This window comes from Ruditapes philippinarum, unplaced genomic scaffold (genome assembly GCF_026571515.1).
Source record: "Ruditapes philippinarum isolate M1 unplaced genomic scaffold, ASM2657151v2 ctg3559_1_1_1_1, whole genome shotgun sequence".
Taxonomy (NCBI): Eukaryota; Metazoa; Mollusca; class Bivalvia; order Venerida; family Veneridae; genus Ruditapes; species Ruditapes philippinarum.
Genome location: NW_026857720.1, coordinates 156,541 through 180,189, shown reverse-complemented (window position 1 = coordinate 180,189; position 23,649 = coordinate 156,541). Strand labels below are relative to the sequence as shown.

Genomic DNA, 23,649 nt, shown 5'->3' with positions numbered 1-23,649 from the left:
ATCTCCTCCTCAAAAGTATGTAAAGGGACCTCTATCAAACAAAAGCATATGTCAAAAACATCCAGAACTATTCTTTTCTTATTTTGAGATAGAAATAAAATCTTCCTAAAAATGATAGTCAACGGACAATATAAAAAATATTATTAAGCTTTTCGTTACTATTGACTCATTATTCCTTGACTTAGATTTAATTCAGTGGTCTATTGAACGTAAAACATCATATTTAAACTGGAAAATCAAAGAAATAAATATTTTATAAATAAAGTCAACACAGAAATACAAAGATGTACTTTAAATGTATTGACATGACCATTGACTCTTATAAACATACCTGGTACAATGTCGAAAGATTTGTTATTTGTATTTAAATAGTAAATTTGGCTATACCTTTTTCATATTGCTCGATATACCAGCATAATTTAAATGTCTACAGGAAGAACATGTTCCGAAGTTACAATACAGTGCGACATTCATATTGAATAATTATTTCAGTAATTTGCTGTATTTAATAGTGAAATCGTTTCGTAGTATTATAAGTTATTATCAGAACATTGTGTATGGAGGATCAGGATATTGTGTAAGATGTATTAAAGATATTGTGAATGAAGTTGTCAGGATATTGTGTATGGAGTTGTCAGGATATTATGTATGGAGTTATCATTACACTGTGTAGGAGGTATCAGGATAATGAGAATGGTATTCCCAGGTATACAGAGAAAACTTTTACTGATTTCTGGTGACATTGAATCAAACCCTGGTCCAGTTTCTGATGACAGTGAGACGAGAATACTAGAAGCCATTAGTGCACTTGATCATCGTTTAATGAGAGAGCTGCATGATGTTAAGTCAGAAATGTTGTCAATTAAATCTGAGGTAGCTTTAACAAAAAGTGAATGTATCGAAAATAAAAAAGAATTATCTAAACTTAAACGGTATCACAGTGAGTATGAAAAAGAAGTGTCGAAATTAAAAGGTGAAGTCGATTTTTTGAGAGAAACCAGAGAAAATCTACAGTTAGATGTTGAATACCTTAGTGATAAAATTGATAGGAAAATGGAAGAGTTTGATGAAATTGGTAATGACATTGATTATCTTGAACACGAAGCAAAGAAGAGCAATTTAAGAATTTTTGGTTTAAGCGAAACCAACAGTGAATCTATCGGTAGTCTGAAATCAAAAGTTATTAAAGAAGTGCTTAATGTTGCAAGTCCTGATGAATCGTGGATACCTGATGATTTGAAATTTGTTTCAAGAAAGGGTAATAAAGCGGAAGGTATTTGTCGCATGGTGCTAGTCACTTTTAGGTTTGATGATGATAAGTTTAAAATTTTCAAAGGAAGAGATATACTACGGAACAATGGGATCAGAATTAGTGATGATTTAACGAGAAGGCAAAGGCAAAAACTGAATAAACTTAAAAGTGAGGGGAAAATGGGTTATTTTTATAAAGGTCAATTGAAATTGTTTGAAAAAAGTGGCAAAAATACTAAATCGAGTCAATCTGAAAATGAAAATGATCGTATCTTTAGAGTTGGGAAAAGAAGGGACGTAACTGAAACCAGAGTCGATATTGGGAACCTATCTATGCGAAACATTCAAACTAATATGACTACTGAGAACAACGAGTTGACTGATACAGAGAGTTTAAATGAAGTTTCTTATATATAGGATAATGGCCGAGGCTCAAACAATGACATATCTTTGAACTGTTTATGTTGGAATATAGAAGGTTTTTGTAATAAGACATTTGATACTGAACTTAAAACTTTTTTACATCAATACGATATAGTTGTATTTTTAGAAACTTGGCTAACTGACCAATCACATGTTGAATCCTTTTTACCAGAATATGATTTATATTTTGTATCAGGTATAAAACATGCATTAGCAGGAAGAGCAATGGCAGGTATTGTTGTTTTTATTAGAAAATCATTTAGCAAGAATGTGACACGAGTCTTTCATTATTGTGATTTTGGTGTATTCCTAAAATTAGATGAGAATGTTTGTAAATGTGATAAGAGTATAATTATGGGTTTTATATATTTACCTCCGATATCTTCCCCATTTTATAGTGGGAGAAGTCGGAAAGGTATTGATATGTTAGAAGACATTATTATTAATTTGATGCAAGATGTCAATGCAGAACTTATTATCTGTGGAGATTTAAATGCACGAACAGCTGATAGAAGCGACTGTTTGTATACATGTAAATATTCTTTTGATATAGATGCATATGCTGATATTTTTGAAGACAATACTTTAGGTCCAAGAATTTCTTGTGATAAAAAAGTTAACACATTTGGTATAGATTTATTAGAATTATGTAAAACGTATATGTTACGAATAGCAAATGGACGGTTGTGTAGAGATCAAAACAAAGGGGATTTTACATTTGTTAGTCACCAAGGTTGCAGTGTTATTGATTATTTGTTATTTTCGGATAGAATTTTAGAATTCATAACTGATTTTAATATTGAACATAGAACTGAGTCGTCGCATTTGCCATTAAGTTTTGAAATTGAATGTCAAAATATCGACAGGGCTATAGTAAATAAAGTTTTTGATAAACATACCAAAAGAAACAGGTATATTTTTACAGACACCAATATAACTACATTTCGTGAAAAATTGGCAGAGATTTTATCGCCAGATTTTATAAATCAATATATGGTAGAAATAGTAGATAATTCGAAACCATTAACTGAAATAATATCTAAATTTAATGATGTACTTTATTACAGCGGCAAATGTTGTTTAAAAAGGTCAAAAATTAATCATAACACACAGCCTAAATGGTTTGATAAAGAATGCAAATCGTTAAAGTATTTAAAAAATAACAGACTTCGTATGTTTAGGAGAAATAGATCGGAAGAAAATTTGAATAATTATTTATCGGCTAAAAACACATTTAAACAGACGTGTAATTTTAAACAAAAAGAATTTTACAATAAACAATTAGACGAGCTTATAGATTCGTCAAATAGTACAAAATCATTCTGGCATAAACTTAAAGGTATGTGTAATAAGAAAGCACATAGTTCAAACTCGATTACTTTAAACGAATGGAAAAATCATTTTGAATCTTTATTTAATGTTATTAACTATGAAAATTTTGAAGAGATTGATTCAATTCTACCAGAGCATATAGATAATGATATAGAGTTTTCAATTTTTATATCGGAAATTACAGACGAAGAAATCTTAAGGGCTGTAAAAGAACTTAAAAGAGGAACTTCGGGGGGTGAAGATGATATTATTCCAGAATTTTTTATTAACGGTATTGATTTATTGATTCCTTTAGTTAATAAGATATTTAATAGATTATACAATAATGGTGATTTTCCGGAATCATGGAGTAAGGCAATTATTGTTACTATACATAAAAAAGGAAATATAAATTCCACTGATAATTATAGAGGTATTTCTCTTTTAAATATATTTAGCAAGATTTATACTAGTATTTTGACACGGAGACTAACTTATTATGTTAATATCTTTAATAAAATTAGTGAACCACAAGCTGGATTCCGAGAAGGTTACTCGACAATTGATAATGTTTATGTACTTCAAGCAGTTATTGACAAACAGTTATCAAAGCCAGGTGGTAAACTCTATGTAGCATTTATTGATTTTATGAAATGTTTCGATTTGATAAATAGACATAATATTTGGCAAGCTTTAAAACAAGCCGGTGTAAAAGGTAAATTATATAATGCAATATTTGGTATGTATCGGTCGGTGCAGGCTTGTGTTAGAACTGATGAAGGGCTAACTGAATATTTCAGCTGCCCCATAGGTCTAAAACAAGGTTGCATGGCTTCGCCAATTCTGTTTTTAGTTTTTATTGATGAATTAATTAAACGAATTGAAAATAGTGGAATCAGAGGTATCCAGCTGTTCCCAGATACAACTGAGTTATCATCTTTATTATTTGCAGATGATTTGGCCTTAGCTGCAGATACTGTTGTTAGCCTTCAGAAGTTATTAAATTTGGTAAAAAATTTCTGTGATGAAAAAAATGTAAAAGTTAATCCTGTAAAATCAAAAGTAATGGTTTTTAAGAAAGGTGGGAAATTAGCGAAAGGGGAGAAATGGTTTTATGATAATCAAATTCTTGAAGTTGTAAGCAATTTTAGTTATGTAGGTGTAACATTAACACAACAGTTGTCCTTAAACAGAATGGCTAGTGAACAAGCGTCTAAAGCAAAAAGAGTACTTATTTCTATACTTACGCAATTATATGACTACGGACAGTTACCCCCAAAAGTATTTTTTAATATTTTTGACACAAAAATTAGCCCTATTTTACTTTATGGATCAGAAATATGGGGTATACACAAGTTAGTACAGCCAGAGTTAGTGCATAACTATGCATGTAAAAGATATTTATGTGTGAAAGAAAAAACAATTAATGCAGGTGTCCTAGGTGACTGTGGGAGATTTCCTATGTTTATAAATTCTGCTAAAAGAGCTGTAAGATATTGGTGTAAAATACTCAAAATGGGTGAGCACAGATTAGTTAAAAAATGCTATTTTATGCAGTTGTTTTATGATAGTACAGGGAAAACTAATTGGTGTACTGGTATTCGTAATTTATTATGTAAAAATGGTTTTGGCTACATTTGGTATAATCAAACAGTCAATAATGAAGACTATTTCATAAATTCTTTTGTACAAAAATTAAAGGACCAATATCTACAAGAATGGCAAACAATTATAAATGATAGTTCTAAATTGTATGCGTATAGACAGTTTAAATGCAATATCGAACATGAATATTACTTAACCGTAGTGACAATTAGAAAATTCAGAAAAGCTCTTGCCAAACTTCGGTTGTCCTCCCATGATTTAGAAATTGAAAAAAGTAGATACCAGAATATTTTAAGAGAACAAAGGATATGTAAATTATGTCACGAAGCAATTGGAAATGAATATCATTTTGTTTTAGTTTGTAAAAAATTGTCTTTGATTAGAGAAAAATACATTGACAAAAAATTCTTTAATAATCCTAATAATCATAAATTTAATGTTCTAATGTGCTCTCGCTCTGATAATGTTATAACAAATTTAGCTATGTATGCATATTATGCATTCAAAGAGAGAAATGATATATTAAGTAATACAGATACTGACAGTTAGAAATCATTAGGATATACTTACTATATTGTTGAGATCACATTCTTGGAATCATTTTCTATGTTATAACACAGATACTTAAATTTGAAATTATTATTATAAAATATTTGAGAATATGCTTATAATATCATGAATGTTACTTTTAGGTATTGTTTAGTTTGTTGTATTCAATTTTGAATACGTTTGTACAGTGATGAGATATATGGATTTACTTTTCATTTCGGGCAATGTTGTACAAAGCTTAAGACTGATCAAAACACTATTGCCTTTTATGTTAAGGCTATAGTATGTTTTCCTTATTTTGCAATGAATAGCCATAAGTGAAGATCTTATGTTTTGTTTTTCGTTAAGATCGACACGCATTTTGGTAAATTATTCAACAATAGTTCTGTGTGTTTCAATATAAACATTATTAGGAATTACATTGATCTGTACTGACACCAGTCAAGAAATTATATGTAAATGTATATATTGTTGTAATGGGCCGGTGGCCAATATCAATAAATAAATTGTCATTGTCATTGTCATTGTTGAGAATGGTGTTATCTTTCTTCAAGTGTTAGTCGAAAACATGTACATCTGTGATGTTTTGTTCTTATTCAAAGGCAGATATAGTATGTATATAATCAAACATGTACAGTTGATCAATATATTTTTCTGACTGATTGATTAAGTATGATACCATAACGTGACCCTATCAAATGTACGATGATGCCTTCAAACAGTTATTTTTGATGTTTGATGACAGCTTGCCAATAGCATCGTGTTTATACTGTTTTGTCATAAAAAAAAGATACCACGCTCTTTCCAGTATAATACACCAATGCACATATTAGGTCTCAGATGACATTTTTATTGTTTATAATCCGGGATTATATTTCAAAATTTATTTTAAATTGAACCTACCTCTATACAACATGAATTCCAATGACAATCTATTAATCATATTTGAATTTGCATTATTAATCATATTGGCGCTTGTGTATTTCTTATGTTGTCAGGTTTCTTTAAATATTAAGCATTTTCCTTTTATCACTTGAAAAATATTGTACCGATATTGGACACATATGTGTATCTTATTGTCGTTTTCTTTCTTTTTTTCTGAAAGCTGAATGATATAAAAGTGCTTAGTTTCTTAAAAATTCTTAACCATTGTCAATATTTTCTTTGTGTTGTTTAAACTTCGGTTTGATCTTGCTATCGTTGGATATTTTAATATAATTTTAAAAGTCTCGGATAACTGAAAATTATATACTTATTTTCTTTTCATATATTACGCTACATTATCTTGCAATACACATAGTTATATGATAATATCACTCCTAATATATTGTTCATCATTATCTAATTAAAATCAAATACAAGTAATTTTGTTATTACATTCACGCGTGTATATATTCAAGCTTTATATTTTGAAAAAGAATATTGTCATGAATTTTCCCTGTTTATATGTTATTAATTGAAATTTTAGGTAAAAACAAATCTCTTTGACTGGTTAGTATGTGTAAGAATGTCATACTAAGCAAAAGGATTTAGCTAACGTAGTTTTAACAGAATTTAAATCAATGTAGTAATGCAGAAAAGAATAAATTTAAAGTCTGTTTGTGTCTAGGTTTACGTTACCACAAACCAAAATAACAAGAAACGTTACCACAGCAAAGAGATCTATGAACTGTAAAAATCAAAGACGTCAGTCAATAATTAATGGCCCATTATGGCTCAGAAATGTTGTTTGTTTTTTTCTTAAAAATTTTACTTTTGTTGCACTTTAATAATATTGCTCATTGGTCAATTACCTGAACCATCTTTTTTATATGTTGCTTTTTGGCAATAAGTACAATTATAATTATTAAGTATTGTGTATGGAAGTCAAAGTACTACGTTGTTTACGTTTTGCTGCTTTGATGACAAATTATTTCATATTCATTAATATTTTCTTCAGGACAAGCACATATCATGTTCTTAAACATTATTTAAACGTTATAAAAATAATGTATTTCATTTCTACATCTGTTTCTGAGGGAAAAAATATTTTAAAAAATGTGCGGTCAGTATATTTCATGGAAGAAATAAAGACCGCCAGGTTGTTAACTATGTGCTCCTGCTTCAGCATTATAGACACCCAAGACTATCAATTTTCTTGTAAGGAGTTCTACATGATCACAACTTCTCAAACTGAATTAAGTACTTGTATTGATATATTGAAGTTGCTTTTTGTCACGAAAAGAGGGCAATGATAGATCGTACCTTTTACTTTTCTTAAATATCCTTTAAACACATAGTTAAGCACAACACAATCACATCTAATAATCAGTTTCCTAAATTTTAAAGGAGGTAAAGAAAAAATCCTTTAAGTTAATATATTCTATACACTGTTTATCTACAATGTGATCTCATCATTAAGTAAAAAGTATGATTAATTCTTTTATAATAGATTCTAAGTTGCCGTGTAAATGATATCATCTAAAAAGGACTGTGCTTTTTCTTATTTGCAAGAGATATATTTGGTAAATAGGTCGATATGTTCACTTGATATTCAAGCTTTGAGTTTTCGGCTGGCTACTTTTTGTAACATTATTTTATTTACAAGATCTTTAGCAACTTGTGTTGGTCTATTTATAAAAACACACTTGTAATGCTGAAGGGATTTTTCTTTAGTTTCGTGAAATTTCGTGAAAAATTAACTGAGTTTCAAGCAACGCATGCGCACGCATATCTTATGAAATGTTCAATTTAGCCGTATCTAGCATTAATTATTTTTCTTTAAAAAACGACTGATGATTTGATGTGTGTGTGTGTGTGTGTTGGTGTGTGTGTGTGTGTGTGCGTGCGTGCGTGCGTGCGTGGGTGCGTGCGTGCGTGTGTGTGTGTGTGCATGCGTACGTGTATATTTATACAATAAAATATGTTTAAACAAAAAATTGAATGAGTGTAGATTTAATACTTTATTTTTGGAACTCATTGAATAAAATCACATTTAATGAGCCTCTGGCGAGCATAATATTGTTTTATTCAAAAAGTTCAATAGATTTAGTATTGAATCTACACGAATGTAAACCGCCTCCGTGGTCGAGGGGTTAGAGTCGATGACTTCTAATCCAGTTACCTCTCTGGTGTGGGTTCGATCCCGGGAGATGCTTTGGTAATTTAGCGCGGAGGAAGGTAGTCTAGTACTGGTGTAACTCTCCCAGGAACGATGGTTAGGAAACTACCCGCCTATATGACTGAAATACTGTTGGGGAAAGGCGTAAAATGACACAAACAAACAAACACGAATGTAATATTCTATTTATTACAAATATAAAATAAGAACGGTAAACTATTAAAAAGAGTTACACTTATTCTCTATTTATTTCACACCTTCGCCGCGGTTTATGTGATCAATCTGATTATCAATAAATTATATTTTAAGTGAACTCTAATCGAAAGTAACATGAGTGATTTTTAAATTCGTTGCATCTGATTATGAATAATTTCTGAACTCGACCTCTTCAACATTTTATGAGTGATAATTTGTTAAAAATTCGTTTTATCTGAATAAATTCTCTTCCCATTTTTGTGTCGCCTCATATAGGGATCACTTTTCCGTCGTCTGTCTGTCCGTCTGTCTGTCCGTCCGTCACAAAACTTGTCCGGACTAGTCCTCATAAACTACTGGTGCAATTTCATCCATACTTTACAGGAATGATCAGTACCAAGTCTAGTTGTGCATATTGTCAGCATTTTCCGGTTCAATGATTTTTGTCAGAGTTATGGCCCTTTAATGATTTTTATTTTCAAAGTTTGTCCGACTACTTCTCTTATACCACTAATGCAATTTCAATGAAACTTTACAGGATTGATCTGTAGCTCAAGTCCTTGCGCGTATTGCACGAATTTTCCGGTTTAATGATTTTTGGCCGAGTTATGGCGCTTTGATAAGAAGGTGATTTTTTCTGTGTTTTGCCAGATACACAAAAGCTTGTCCGGACTACTCCTCATAAACTACTGATGCAATTTTATCCAAACTTTACAGGAATGATCAGTACCGAGTCTAGTTGTGCACTGTCCGTCTGTCTGTCCGTCTGTCACAAAACTTGTCCCAACATGAAGTTACTTTTTCTCCTACTAATATTGGTTGTTTCTATTATTAAAACAAGCGATCATTAATATCATTTTAATAAAATGAATAATATCACCGCCATTTAACGTTGATTGTCGAACTTATTCTTCAGCCCAAGATTTATATTTATATACTTGTATTTAGAGAAATTCGACTAAATGAGGCTCACAATCGGGAAAACAGATTTTAATATTAACGTTAATATTAGGGAAATTTCGGTTTAACTTGTTTTTAACATTGAATAATAAGAAAATTTGTTTGTTTGATGTGTAATTTTATTTCATCTCGTGAACTTTAAAAAAGTACGCCACTCGTGAGAATACTGTTTTTAAAGCCCACTCGATGAAATAAAATTTCATCTGACACACAATTTCATCCCAGGGAACCATGTGCTGTACACAATCTTTTCTATTAAATCATGGTGGTGATGAAACACACTTTGAATAACATGGCTCCATTAACTTGAGCGGCAGTTTCTTAATTCGGAATGAGCCCTGTCAATGAGAAAATACAGGGTGTTTCATAATATGTGATACACTTTCAAATAATTGTTGCTTTACTGATTTTATAGCTACAAACAAAATGCTTATACCAAAATAAACTAGACACTTCACCATTTTGAATGCGACGTAAAATACGGGAAAACGTTAACGTCATGCCGTCATCTATGACGTCATTATTATCTGTTATTTTCGTGATGGCGTTGTCCATGGAAAAGTGTCAAGATATCATAAAATTGTACTATGAACTATATTCTATCATATCTGTAACTAGAAGAATGAGGAAAATGTACCTTGCCGATAGAAGGGTGACAAGGCTACAAGTAAGCAGAGTAATTAAAAGATTTGAGCAGCATGGAAGTGTACTTGACCAGAGACACAGTAACCAGGGCAGCCCTAGGACCAGCCGGAGTGACGAAAACGTTGCAGCTGTGAAACAGGTGATAAGTGAAACACAACAAAGGTCTGTAAGAAGAATTCTCTCTGATATTTCAAATTCCTTAAGTGTGACAAGTGTGTACAGGACTCTAATATTTGATCTCAAACTAACACCTTATACAATACTTGTCAGCGCTCCAACATTTGAAAGACAGTGATGTCAACCAACGCTTTGATTTTTCCGTTTGGATGACAGATCCCAGTCCTTTGGATTTATTTCTTTGGGGCTATCTCAAGGACAGAGTCTACAAAGTGCAGACAAAGACAACAGATCAGCTTAAACAGTCCATAAGATGTTAATTAAATAAGAAAGATTACTAGTGACATGTGCAATAATGTGATGGAAAACTTCATGAAACGTGTGGAGATGGTGCGACGCCATAATGGACGTCATTTTGAGTATATGCTATAAATGGACCATGTTTTCAAGCGTAGCTAAAATATATTATTGGTAGGTTAAATAAGGAAAAAACTACACTTTTATAATTGGACAGCATTCCCTTTAATATGGTACATTTTTCATTATTACTGACATTCTTACATAAACGAGACATTTGATTAAAAGTGTATGACATATAAGGAAACACCCTGTATGATTGGAAAAATATGAAAAAAAAACCAATAAAAACAATATTGCGGGAAAGGGAAGATACATACCATTAACAAGAAAGGACGCAAATGTCACCACAATTGTATGTAACACTAAATAAGACATAAAACTGAGGAACACAGAGGGGCGTCGCCTTTGAACGGTAAGCAGCATAAGCACTGCAGGAAGGTATACAGCGGTAAATATTTCACCAAACCTCACTTAAGCTTTCAGAAGAGACAGTGTAAATAAAATGAATAAGCGCCAGGAGAAAGAGTTGTTATGGTTACAAGAGGTTACAAGAGGTGAAATAAGTAAAACTGAGAAATGCTAATGTACATCCATATTTTAATTATACTAAAATGACCATAACAATAAGTATTTAATATCTGAAAGGAAGACAGAGCTACCACAAAGGCAAAACAAAGCAAAATTAAGAAAAATTTATCCTTATAGGTTAAAAGAACTGTCCACGAAAGAGTTTTCTGTTTAGTCCGTCAGAGGAAATTGCACTGCACAACTGTAAAAAGGTAGAACATTCTGTATAACTTAAAATAGTAGGGTAATAAAACGTTTAATTATTTTACAAAAGGCAGCAGAAAAGTTAACATGACCAAAGATCTTTGTAAATCACATCTCCATAGAAAGTTAGAAACCAAACTAAGCTTACTTATCCCTAGTCGTAGAAGACTTCTTAAATCGCAATTGAATTTCGAAATGATACCGAATTTACAATTATAAAATTAAGAAAGATATGTTTGCAATTTATGATAGCAGTTGCCCTATTTAAGAAGTTTATTAGTACTGAGAAATCATTATATTATTCGTAGTGGTTTTGCAGGAACGGTCAATCGACGATTTACAGATCTAACGGGATTTTATCCAAACTAGAACTGCCACTCTCATGGCGTGAATACTCCCGCATACCACTTTGTCAGAATCAACAGTGGCCATTTAGAGCTCAAGGACAACCTCCCTGCCAAATCTGAGGTTACTAAGCCAGTGCATTGCTAAGTTATGTATTCTACATGCTTCAAATGTGAAAATGTTAAAATCAATACATTGCGGACAGGACATTCTTTAGCAATTGAGAAGAAAACCTTTTTTTGTCAAGGTCCCTGCTACCTTGACCTTTGACCCAGTGACCTCAAAATCAATAGTAGTCACCTTATAGTCATGATCAACATCCATCCCAAATATGAAGACTGTGGGTCAAAGGAATCTTAAGTTAATGGGTGGACAACTTTTTTGAAGTCAAAGTCCCTATGACCTTGACCTTTGATCCAGTGACCTCAAAATCAAAAGGGGTCATCTACTAATCATGATCAACATCCATGCCAAATATGAAGACTGTGGGTCAAAGGAATCTAAAGTTATTGGGCAGACAAGCTTTTTGAAGTCAATGCCCCTGTGACCTTGACCTTTGACCTGGTGACCTCAAATTCAATAGGGGTCATCTTCTTATCATAACTAGCCTCCATGCCAAATATGAAGACTGTGGGTCAAAGGAATCTTAAGTTATAGGGCGGACAAGTTTTTTGAAGTCAAGGCTCCTGTGATCTTGACCTTTGACCTGGTGATCTCAAAGTCCCTGTGACCTTGACCTTTGGCCTGGTGACCTCAAAATCAATAGGGTCATCTACTAATCATGACTAACCTCCATTCCAAATATGAAGACTGTGGGTCAAAGGAATCTTAAGTTATTGGACAGACAAGCTTTTTGAAGTCAATGCCCCTGTGACCTTGACCTTTGACCTGGTGACCTCAAATTCAATAGGGGTCATCTTCTTATCATAACTAACCTCCATGCCAAATATGAAGACTGTGGGTCAAAGGAATCTTAAGTTATAGGGCGGACAAGTTTTTTGAAGTCAAGGCTCCTGTGATCTTGACCTTTGACCTGGTGATCTCAAAGTCAATAGGGGTCATCTACTAATCATGACTTACCTCAATGCCAAATATGAAGACTATGGGTCAAACGAATCTTAAGTTATTGGGCGGACAAGTTTTTTGAAGTCAAGGCCCCTGTGACCTCGACCTTTGACCTTGTGACCTCAAAATCAATAGGGGTCATCTACTTGTCATGACTAGCCTCCATGCCAAATATGAAGACTGTGGGTCAAAGGAATTTTAAGTTATTGGGCGGACAAGCTTTTTGAAGTCAAAGCCCATGTGACCTTGACCTTTAACCTGGTGATCTCAAAATCAATAGGGGTCATCTACTAATCATGACTAACCTCCATGCCAAATATGAAGACTGTGGGTCAAAGGAATCTTAAGTTATTGGGCGGACAAGCTTTTTGAAGTCAAGGCCCCTGTGAACTTGACCTTTGACCTGGTGACCTCAAAATCAATAGGGGTCATCTACTAATCATGACTAACCTCCATGCCAAATATGAAGACTAAGGGTCAAAGGAATCTTAAGTTATTGGGTGGACAAGAAAAAACGGACGGACGGCCGGACGGACGGACAAGCTGATTCCAGTATACCCCCCTTACAACTTTGTTGTGCGGGGATACCCCCCTTACAACTTTGTTGTGCGGGGGTATAACAAATAAATCTTACCCGATAGAAGAGAATTCACAGTTAATTGACAGGTTGAATTTATGTTTTGTGAACAGAAAGAAAAAAATCTGAAGGAAGACTGATCCCTCGCAAGCATTAGAAAACGTGGTGTGTGATAGGTCAGTAACTTTTTCCACCTCAAAATACTTACTTTGTCGTGTAAAAGTCGGAGATATTTCATATCCGTTTTGTGCCGACGACTTTCGTATATTTCTATTTTTTAACATCATTTTTATAGGATAGAAAAAAACAGTATCCTTAAAGAGTACCAACGGCAGAATTGAAAATGTTGTAGACTCGGTTTGCAAAGAATTTAAAATATCACTCATTTAAATACAAGAGCGATCAGTGATCACATGTGTCGCCTCATGGTGGTCTGTTACTAACTGCGAATTCATATTAGACTTGGCTTTGTGCAATGTAAGGGGCCGCCATTTTTAAAAGCTTTATATTTCACTGGAGGGGAAAATTGTGTTTGATTCAGAGGGATATCATTAGGATCTGTTAGTTATACACATTTGTAAAAGAAAAAAACTTATTTGAGGATTGTAACAAACAATAACTTGCATACGGCAGTTATTGCTCATAGGATACTTAAATATGCCCAAATGTCATCAGTTTTGCATGTGGAAGGAATGTATTTTTTCAGACTGTAAAAATGGATAAAAAAATAGAGACCATATTTAGTGATTGGTAATTTGAATTTGAATAGAAGTAAGTTTTTTTCTTTTTATTACTTTTGACATTAAAGTTCTTTATCAATTTCAGCTTTGATTTTCTCTTAACAGCCTGACATTGTCAGAATTGTCAACAAAAATAAAATTGAGGTACCACATGGGAAAAGAATCTTAAAAAGTAGTTTTGTTTAGTCGTTGAAAAGTGTGAACTTATATTTTGATACTTGTCACTGTGAAATTCTGAAATATAATTTTCTAGGATAAATCAGTAAACCACTAAAAAGCATAACATAAAAATACATAAACCCTTCTCAATTTTTTTTTTTTTTTTTTTTCAGGCCCCGAAGGTGACCCCATTTATTGCCTCCGTCGCATGACTATTTAAGGGTCGGAGGTCCATCCCTTAACATTCTTACAATAATGTGTTAAAACATGAAAAGTTAACATAGTATTAACATAAAGTAAATTACGGCAAAACTTTTTTTTGAAAAATTGAATATGTAAAGGTGGTTATAAGTTCAAGACATAGAAAAATATTACTAAATCTACATTATGCCTTAAACAAAAAATAATTACTTTTTTCTATATTTATTAGTAATACACAAACTAAAGATACTAATGGGGTAAGCTAGGAGGCTTGACGATAGAATAAATAGACATACGAAAAAGGATGATTATTTACAAAAGAAAACAACAATATAACACAACAAAAACATCAAAGACAAATACTTTGCGGCCAGGGCACGTTCAAAAATACTACAAACATGAATTTATTCTTCCATGTATGCTCAAACAAAGCTAGGTATGAAAACTGAAAAGACAAAGGTCGCTCCTAACATCAACATACGAACAAGTATTTTGATGATTCACATTAATCATTATCAGATTGGAACAAAAAATTTGGATAGGTCTCTATTATATTATGATTAATGACATATATTTAAAATAGTATGCCAGTCTTTTTTAAATTGGTCAAGATTTCCACATTGGATAGCTTTTTCTTCATTTACCTTTAAAACATATGAAATATACTTTATAGCACCAGCAAAAGATAGCATTGTTTTATTAGTTTTACATTTAAAAATATACATTTTGACATATAAAAGAACTAAATTGTTTACAATATTTATTGTATTGTTTCCTTTAGTGTAACCAAAAAGCATAGTTTCTTCATTTAAGTTTGGCATGTTTAGTTTATCTATACAAATTTAGTGTATTAATTTATTGCTGTGATGCATTTCCAAAAGATATGTTCTATAGTTTCATCATGAAGATTACAAAGGCTACATAAGGGACTGTTAATATATTTCATTTTGAACAAAAGATTATTTGTACCCAAAATCCTATGGATAAGTCTTACTTGGAACCATTGTAAATAAGTATCTTTTGTCAATTTCAATGGTAAATTATATATATTCTTCCAGTATTCATCATCATTTGGGAGGCATAGTTTTTGTGCCCATTTGACCTGACAAACGGGCTTGCTGAAATTGACATTAAGCGAATCATACATATATTTTGAGCCTTTTTGGTCTTTAATTATCCCTTTAATGTGTATTGGAATTGTTGGCAATTTTTCTCTCTTAAAAGTTAAAGGGTTGAAGCAGACATTTTGAAAAAAGTTTGTAACTGCTTTTTTAATTCCTAAATATAAAAGATGATTGATATTTATATTGTAGATTTTGCCTAATTCTTCTGGAGTATAAAACTGGCCATTGTCTTGTAAGATATCATAAATACAACGAATTCCCTTATCATACCAAGATTTCCAAAACATACTTTTATTGCCAATAGTAATGTTCTGATTGTAAAATAAAGGTAAGTTACAAATGTCTTCTTTATCACATTTTTGATGCTCAATAAACAATGAAAATGCATTTAAAGTGTGTTTCCAGAATTCATTTTTAATAGATTTTGACATTTTCTCGACATAATGCTTTCCACACGTGACTAATTTTTGTACATCGATACTCTGTGTTAAAATACTTATCCAACATCCATCACTTGAAATAATTCTTCTTAACCATGTAAGTTTTAACACATTCATAAAAGCATTTATATTTACCATTCTTAAACCCCCTTCCATGTAATCTTTAACTAACACATTTATATTAATTTTTGAAGTTCAATTCCAAATAAAAGCATATAATGTATCATTAATTTGTTGTATATATTTATCTGAAGGATTCGGCAACATTATAAATAAATGGTTTAGTTGTGAGATAAGTATTGTTTTTATTACTGTTATTTTACCAATTGGAGTCAAAGCTCTTCCATTCCATTGTTTAATCATTTTTCTATATTGGTTACTGTTTTTTTAAAGTTAAGATCTATCATTTTTTCAAAATCCACATGGAATGTTATACCAAGCATTTTGAAACTAGTTTCGTTCCAATTCAGTTTCCATCTAGTTTTTATGCTATCACTGCTGTACTTTTTAATGCCTATGTCTTTTCAAAGTTCACTCTGAGCCCTAAGATCTGAGCAAAAAGTGATAAAGCATCAAGAATTGCATTTAAAGATTGTAGTGTTCCGTCTAACATTACAGTGGTATCATCAGCAAACTGTGACTGTAAATGTTCAGTCTGTTTAATATGTATTCCTTTAATATTTTCTACGGATTTTAACTTAAGGGAAAGAACTTCTGCACATAATATAAATATATAACATGAAAGAGGGTCGCCTTGACGACAGCCTCGCTGTACATTGATAAATTTGGATAAGAATCCACATTGACAAACAGCTGATGTTGCATTTTCATAAAAGATATTAAACCATTTTTTAATTGATGCACCAAAATTGAAAAAAAGATAAGGTATTCTGTACAAAATCCCAAGATAGCGAATCGAATGCTTTTTCAAAGTCAATCAAAAGAATTAATCCAGGAATATCATTTTCTTCTGTATAGTTCATAATATCATATATCAGTCTAACATTTTCTCCGATATATCTTCCTTTTATAAAACCCGTTTGATCTTTGCTAATAAGTTTATTTAAAAATATTTTAATTCTGTTTGCAATGCATCCAGATCCAATCTTATATATAGTATTTAACAAAGTTATTGGCCTCCAATTCTTAAGAAAAAGTTTAGATTTATTCTCCTTAGGTAAACATGTAATTATTCCTTGTGTTTGAGTAATGGATAACTGGTTGACATTATATGCTTCATTTAGAGCTCTTACAATAAAATGTCCCATTTTTTCCCAGAATACTTTATAAAAATCGGCTCCAAAACCAGATGAGCCGGGGCTTTTGTTGTTTGACATGTTTTTTAAAAACAAATGATGCCTCATGATAAGTTATTTCACCTTCTAAGTTTTGGCTTTCTGTATCTGTGAGTTTATTATTATTAATATTATATGTAAAATCATTAAATCAATTATTTCATTAGATTCTCTTTTTTTTAACAGAGCTTCATAATATCTATCTGTTTCTTTTAAAATGTCTTCCCTGATTATCAATTATAGTTCCATTTTCATTTTGTACTCTTTAAATTGTTTTTGAAATGTAATTATATTTTTCTAAATTGCAAAAATATGTAGTAGGTTTTTCACCTTCAAGGGATAATTTAGCCCTTGATCTTATAAGGTATCCCTGAAGTCGTTCATTATTTATCTGAGATAATTCATCTCTTAGTAAGAGCAGCTTATCAACATTTTGATCTGATAAATTGGCTTCAATAGAACTTATTTCTTTTAATATTTGACTTTCTGTATTTTTCTTAGCTTATTTATGTATGAACTATAAGATATTGACTTCTCTCTAATTTCTAAAAGTAACGTTTTTAAGAATAGCTGGTCATTTATTGTAAACTGTATTTCATTATCTGGAATATTCTTTATATTGTCAACATTATAAACCGGTAGAGCATATTGCATCTTTATCTTATCTATCACCTCATTTATTGTTTCAAGATATTTTAGATCTTTTAAAAGAGAATTATTATGTTTCCAAAGACCTTTACAATGTTTAAAGTCATCAAATTTCAATTTCAGTGTTATGGTAGAGTGATCTGATTGGAAACTTGCGTCAATACTATGTTGCTCTACAAATTGTTGCATAGCTTCAGATATTAAAAAGTAATCTAATCTTGCCTGTTGAATTGGCCGTGTTCGTCGCCAGGTGTATCGCCGTTTACTTGGAAAAAGTTCTCTAAAAATATCAACCAGACAGTGCTCATGCATATACTTTATCATTGTATTCCTTGCATTTTTATTATTTAACCTTTTATAATTGTAATAGTCAAGTTGCGGATCAATGACCAAGTTATAGTCCCCACATATTATACAATATTCATTATTAATTTTTCTTACGTTATTAAAAACTTCTTCATAAAATTGCGGTTGATCAGAATTTGGACCATAAATGCCTACAAGTGTTAGGTTTTTATCATAAATGGTCATATCTAAAATAATGTAGTTTCCATTCTTATCAATAATTGTGTTCTTAATTTTGTATTCAATATTTTTTCCGAAAAAAATAGCTACACCTCTGGAATTGGATGTTCCATAGCTAAAGTAACATTCACAGTTCCATTCAGCGTATATAGATTTTTGCATGTCTAAAGTGAAGTGAGTGTCTTGCAAACAGTAAATATCAGATTTATTTTCTTTTAGAAAACGAAATAATTCTTTCCGCTTTTTTATACCATTTAAACCTCTACAGTTTAGAGATAATATTTTAAGGCCTCCCATAAAACCACGTTAAAAGGGCACCACTGTAAGTTTCAATTATCACAAAAAACGTTTGTAAAATATAATAGTACATGTAAAATACATTTTCGTTTTGATTGCCCTGGCCAGGCATGTACAAGAAAACAAACAACACAAGGACGTGAAAAAAAGTAACATAGCATTTACAAACAAATATTCCATCTTTCCTGGAATTCAAAAATAGGAACCATATAAGGAGATATTAAATGCAAAACAGTTTTCTTTCATTCTTCTCAATTTTGTCATTTCTAGAAAAAGAAATGCAATACCTCGGTCCATTTATTTATTTAAATGGAATCAACTTCCACGTGATTCTCTTTAAGTAAATTTAAGGTTATAGAAATAAAACTATAACAAATTTTACAGTACTATTTTAATATGTGTTCGTGAAATGATCAAATATGACTAAGGTCCCACTACATTCGCATCATAGACAGAACATTTCTCTGTCTTTGCGATTATTATAACATGAAAGACACGTGCTTTTATCTTCAAAAGTCAACGCTTATTTATAAAACGTGTTGAACATATTGACAATGTCCTGAAACGTTATCTATACTGCTATTCGTGTATGCTGACTTTCATACGAAGGAACCATAGACATACATTCAAATGATAAAAAGATTTTTTATATATATTTTTTACATTTTGCCATTTAAACTGTCCTATAAGTTGCATGCATCTTTATTAATGCATATGCATTTGTAAACTGAATAGATCATGTTACTTCAACATGTTATGTGTTAAATATATATTCATCAAAATGCAAAATTGTAGTGAACAAGCAAGGTAAGGTGACAATAATTGCGATCTTCGTCTTTTTTCTAAAAAATCTCTTTTTTGCAATATTTGGGCGATCTTTATGGATTCTGTTCTCTCTATTTCATGCATATCTGTAACCGTTTGCACATGAGTAGACTAAACTAATTCTTAACATTACAGTAGTAAATATGTCTAACATTGTTTATCACCTTTTTGAAAAATGATCTTACAAAGTGGCAGAAAGGAAAGACTAACAAATAATGTTATCAAAGTGTTTATTCCAAGAAAGTATTGTGACTTATTAGAAAAATAAAATTAATAGATAACTGTAATAAAAAAGATAAAATTAAATTATGTTTCTGCAAAAACAAAATCACTATTCTCTATATATAACGTCTAATTTGTCGAAGTCCACTACTAAAGTTAATTTCCATTATAACTATGAGAACCTGAAAATGTATGTCTGAGAGGCCAAGGGCAATGGTCAATTTTGAAGTTTAGAGAGGAATGGCTGAATACACAAGTCCGAATGTTTTGAATCTTTTACACAAGCACTAAACCAGTTGTTCTGCATTATTCAAAGATATATAAAATTCCTTGACAAAAACGAAAATTTACAATTAATTCCCAAAACAAAGACAGGCAGTGAGACTAATTTACCGCCAACGTACCAAAAATCAAACCTGAAATGAATCAATTAAGGTCATATTCATCAAGAAAAAGACTCAAATTTTGACCGATTCCTTTAAAATTATAAGTCACCAGGTGCAAATAAAAAAGTCAGTTATACATTTAGATTGTTCGCATTTATTATTCAAATTCCTATAATTGTTTGGCTCAAATGACTGATTTTCAACTTTTAAATCTGTATTTTGAGAGTAACAAATGTTCAACGATATATGAATTCCATTGGTGAAAAAAATTGCTAGGTGCTCCAATTATAAAGAATGGCAGCAACCAAACCAAAACATCACATTAAATGTATCAATTTGGGCCATATTCATAAAGATTGAGTAATAACCAGAATATGCCCAAATCCTCTAAACTAAATAACTGATCGATGACAATTTCAAAAATGTCTAATTAACTATCAGTAAAACAATATGATTTCTTAACAATTTTAACAGTGCCTGATTTTCAATTTTCTTACATATAATTGGGGAATCATAAATACATACAAAGCTACTTAAATGTTTATCTTTCCTAAAATACTGTGCAAGGCCTGTAACGTTCCTAAGAACCATTGGTTGAACCATGAATATAAACATCTGGGTGAAATATCCGTTGCAAACATGAATATAATTATTGTAAGCAAATCAGCTAAAAAACGGGACAAAATGAGATAAGATACTTAATAATTTATCAATTAAGCTGATTTCAGAAGTACTCAACGTCTTGTAGACAAATGTAAAATGTTGTATGATAAATAAAATGTTTAGAAAATTGTAAAGTAAATGTGTGTTCAGTTTTTTTAAACATTTATTCTAAATATTAAATTCATAGGCGTTTTAGAATTTAAAAAAAACAGTGAAAATATAATTCCGAGAAAAATACTTTTCATCAAGGCCTTATTTATTCACCTACTTATGTATTTATCAAATAAAGGTATGTTAACCGAAAGAAATTGAATGCACATTTTTTGACACTAACAAGTAGTTAATGTTGCCAAGATTGCCCTGCTCTATGTCAAGCCTGCAAAAGATCGAATTGTCGATGATTACCTATAAGAGAAAGAAAATAATCTGATAAGCAGACATTTTTATAGTCATTTTTAAGAAAGTGAGACAGAAAATGGAACTGCATGATATAGATAACGTGTTGTTCTCTTCTATTTTGTTATATTCTGTTCTAATAGTGCGTTAACAATAAATATTGGATTACAGCATGGTAAAAATTATCACATTAAAGTTATAGCCATGCTTGAGTGTATATAAGTAAAAGCTTGATTCATAGCAAAATTCTAAATGGTATCGGTGTTTTATTATAGTTATTTATGGAGATTATTGTTCTGTACTAACGCTAACGTTCAAATCTTTCGCTCACTCTTTTTTCCGGAATGTTTATTCTTATTGCGGAAATTGCTCCAAAAATTCAAAAGCGATGCAACACTTGTCACTCAAATTGGGCTAAGGATAGCACGAAAAAACGAGTTTTGATTTATTTCTGAGTATATTTCTTAATTTTGTTTTGAATATATTTCTGTTGTAAGCACCCCAATTGGTTTATGTAATAAATACAATTTATATTTAGCCTTATGGACCTCAGTGGAGTTCCTTTAAGAAGGTCTGTTAAAATAGAGCAATTATAATAAATATGAGATGAAATTTACATTTTCCTGAAATACAGGTATCAGTAATTTTTAACTTTCATCTAGAGTGTGTCCATTACCTAGCAAGTAATTAAATGATTCAGTTGTCAAATAAATAATAAAATTTGAAAATAATAGCATTATTTTGAATAAGAAAATATCATTTATTAAACAATACCTCCATGCTGACATTTGTTTCGAATTTGAAAGAAAAACGTGTTTTCTCTCCTCTGACAACATTGTTCACGGCGCATTTATTAGTGTCGACGTTTCCTAGAACTTTGCTTCCATCGTTTTGAGTGCCTTTGTACACGATCTCCCTTGCAATGAAAGTATTGATCAATACTAAATACAATAATTCAAAACGGCATAAAAATTAATGTATTTTATAAAAAGTATTCAAGAATAATATTAAAGTTGATTGTTACTTGTATATGTATTGCCATGTTATTGTCAACCGCCTCCGTGGTCGACGGGTTAGAGTCGATAACTTCCAACCCAGTTACCTCTCTGGCGTGGGTTCGATCCCAGGGAGATGCTTTGGTAGTTTAGCGCGGAGGAAGGTAGTCTAGTACTGGTGTAACTCTCCAAAACGATGGTTAGGAAACTACCCGCCTATATGACTGAAATACTGTTAGGAAAAGGCGAAAATCAAACAAACAAACAAACAATGTTTTTTGTCAGGCTTCTTGTATGTAGAATCGAAATACTATCTTCTTGCATGTTAAGGCGTTGACTTCAAACCACTTGCCCCTCACCGCTGTGGGTTCGAATCCCAACAGGGACCTTGGTTTTTTCATGTGAGGAAGCTATCCAGCTAGCTTACGGAACGTCTGTGGTTCTGCTCAGGTGCCCGTTCGTGCCTGAAATAATGCACGGAAGGGCACCTGAGGTCTCCCTCCTACAGTAAAGCTTGAACGTCGCCAAATGACCTTTACCATGTCGGTGTGACGTAAACCCCAAACAAACAAACAAAAATCTTCGTGCTCGGAACTTGAAATCAATCTGAAGGCTCCTGCGGGGTAAATGTTATTCAGAATATTTCTTTCAAAAGAAAATATTATAGCAGGCAGGATATAACCGACAGAACGGCGATTTTATTAAACACTTATACTTGTTCTTTGTTATTGTTATTTTGTAAGTCATGATTGTTTATAAACAATGAAATAAATATACATGTATTTACATGATCGTTAAAAAACTGCTAGATGATAAGACGGGATAAGTTCCTCTCATTTCAAACTTGCCAGCAAATGCTATTTGCGTTCTAAAAATTGATAAAAGAAAATGATCATAGTTTTATTCTTAATGTATTGAGAAAATTATAAATATGCCGTCATGAATTAAATGAACAAATGTTCGTATGCTGTGTAACGGATATTAGCTTGCTTTTCTGCCAGTAAAATGAAATGTTTTTTATGATACTTCACTATATAAATGATATAAAAACATTTCCAAAGAAATTGTATTGTAAATGATGTAATGGCGACTTGAGGAACATTTGGAGATTCGAACTAGACACATAAACCGTCAATAAAGCGGCTCCATTGAGGTTTAAAAGCCTAAAAATATAGCATCTGAATTTCTTACATAAATGAGATGGGGCACTTCTAACAGAAATAAATGCAAAAATAGTTAAGAAATATACGTTGAATATATTGAAAATCGTAATTTTATGATTGTCCTAGCATGTATTGAGTGAAAAGCGTTTAAAGGCTTTTCATTATTGGTCATACTTTTACAATTTGAATAATTATTCTGGAAAAACGAAGTGCGCGAATGATCTGAAATTTTGCACAAAGATTTGTGGTCTAAACGTACATCAAATGGTACATTTATCTGGAAAAGAAATGTTCAG

The 23,649-nt window shown here is 31.6% G+C and overlaps 1 protein-coding gene across 1 annotated transcript; it reads left to right on the top strand.

Annotated features, from left to right (window-relative positions):
* Positions 1-697: 697 nt before the first annotated feature.
* Positions 698-1,668, top strand: LOC132750692 (uncharacterized; the record flags this gene model as incomplete). Its single annotated transcript, XM_060740703.1, is given in 1 exon segment — positions 698-1,668. A coding segment is annotated over 1 exon segment (971 nt), but the record flags the coding sequence as incomplete, so codon positions are not given.
* Between the last annotated feature and the right edge of the window lie 21,981 nt (positions 1,669-23,649).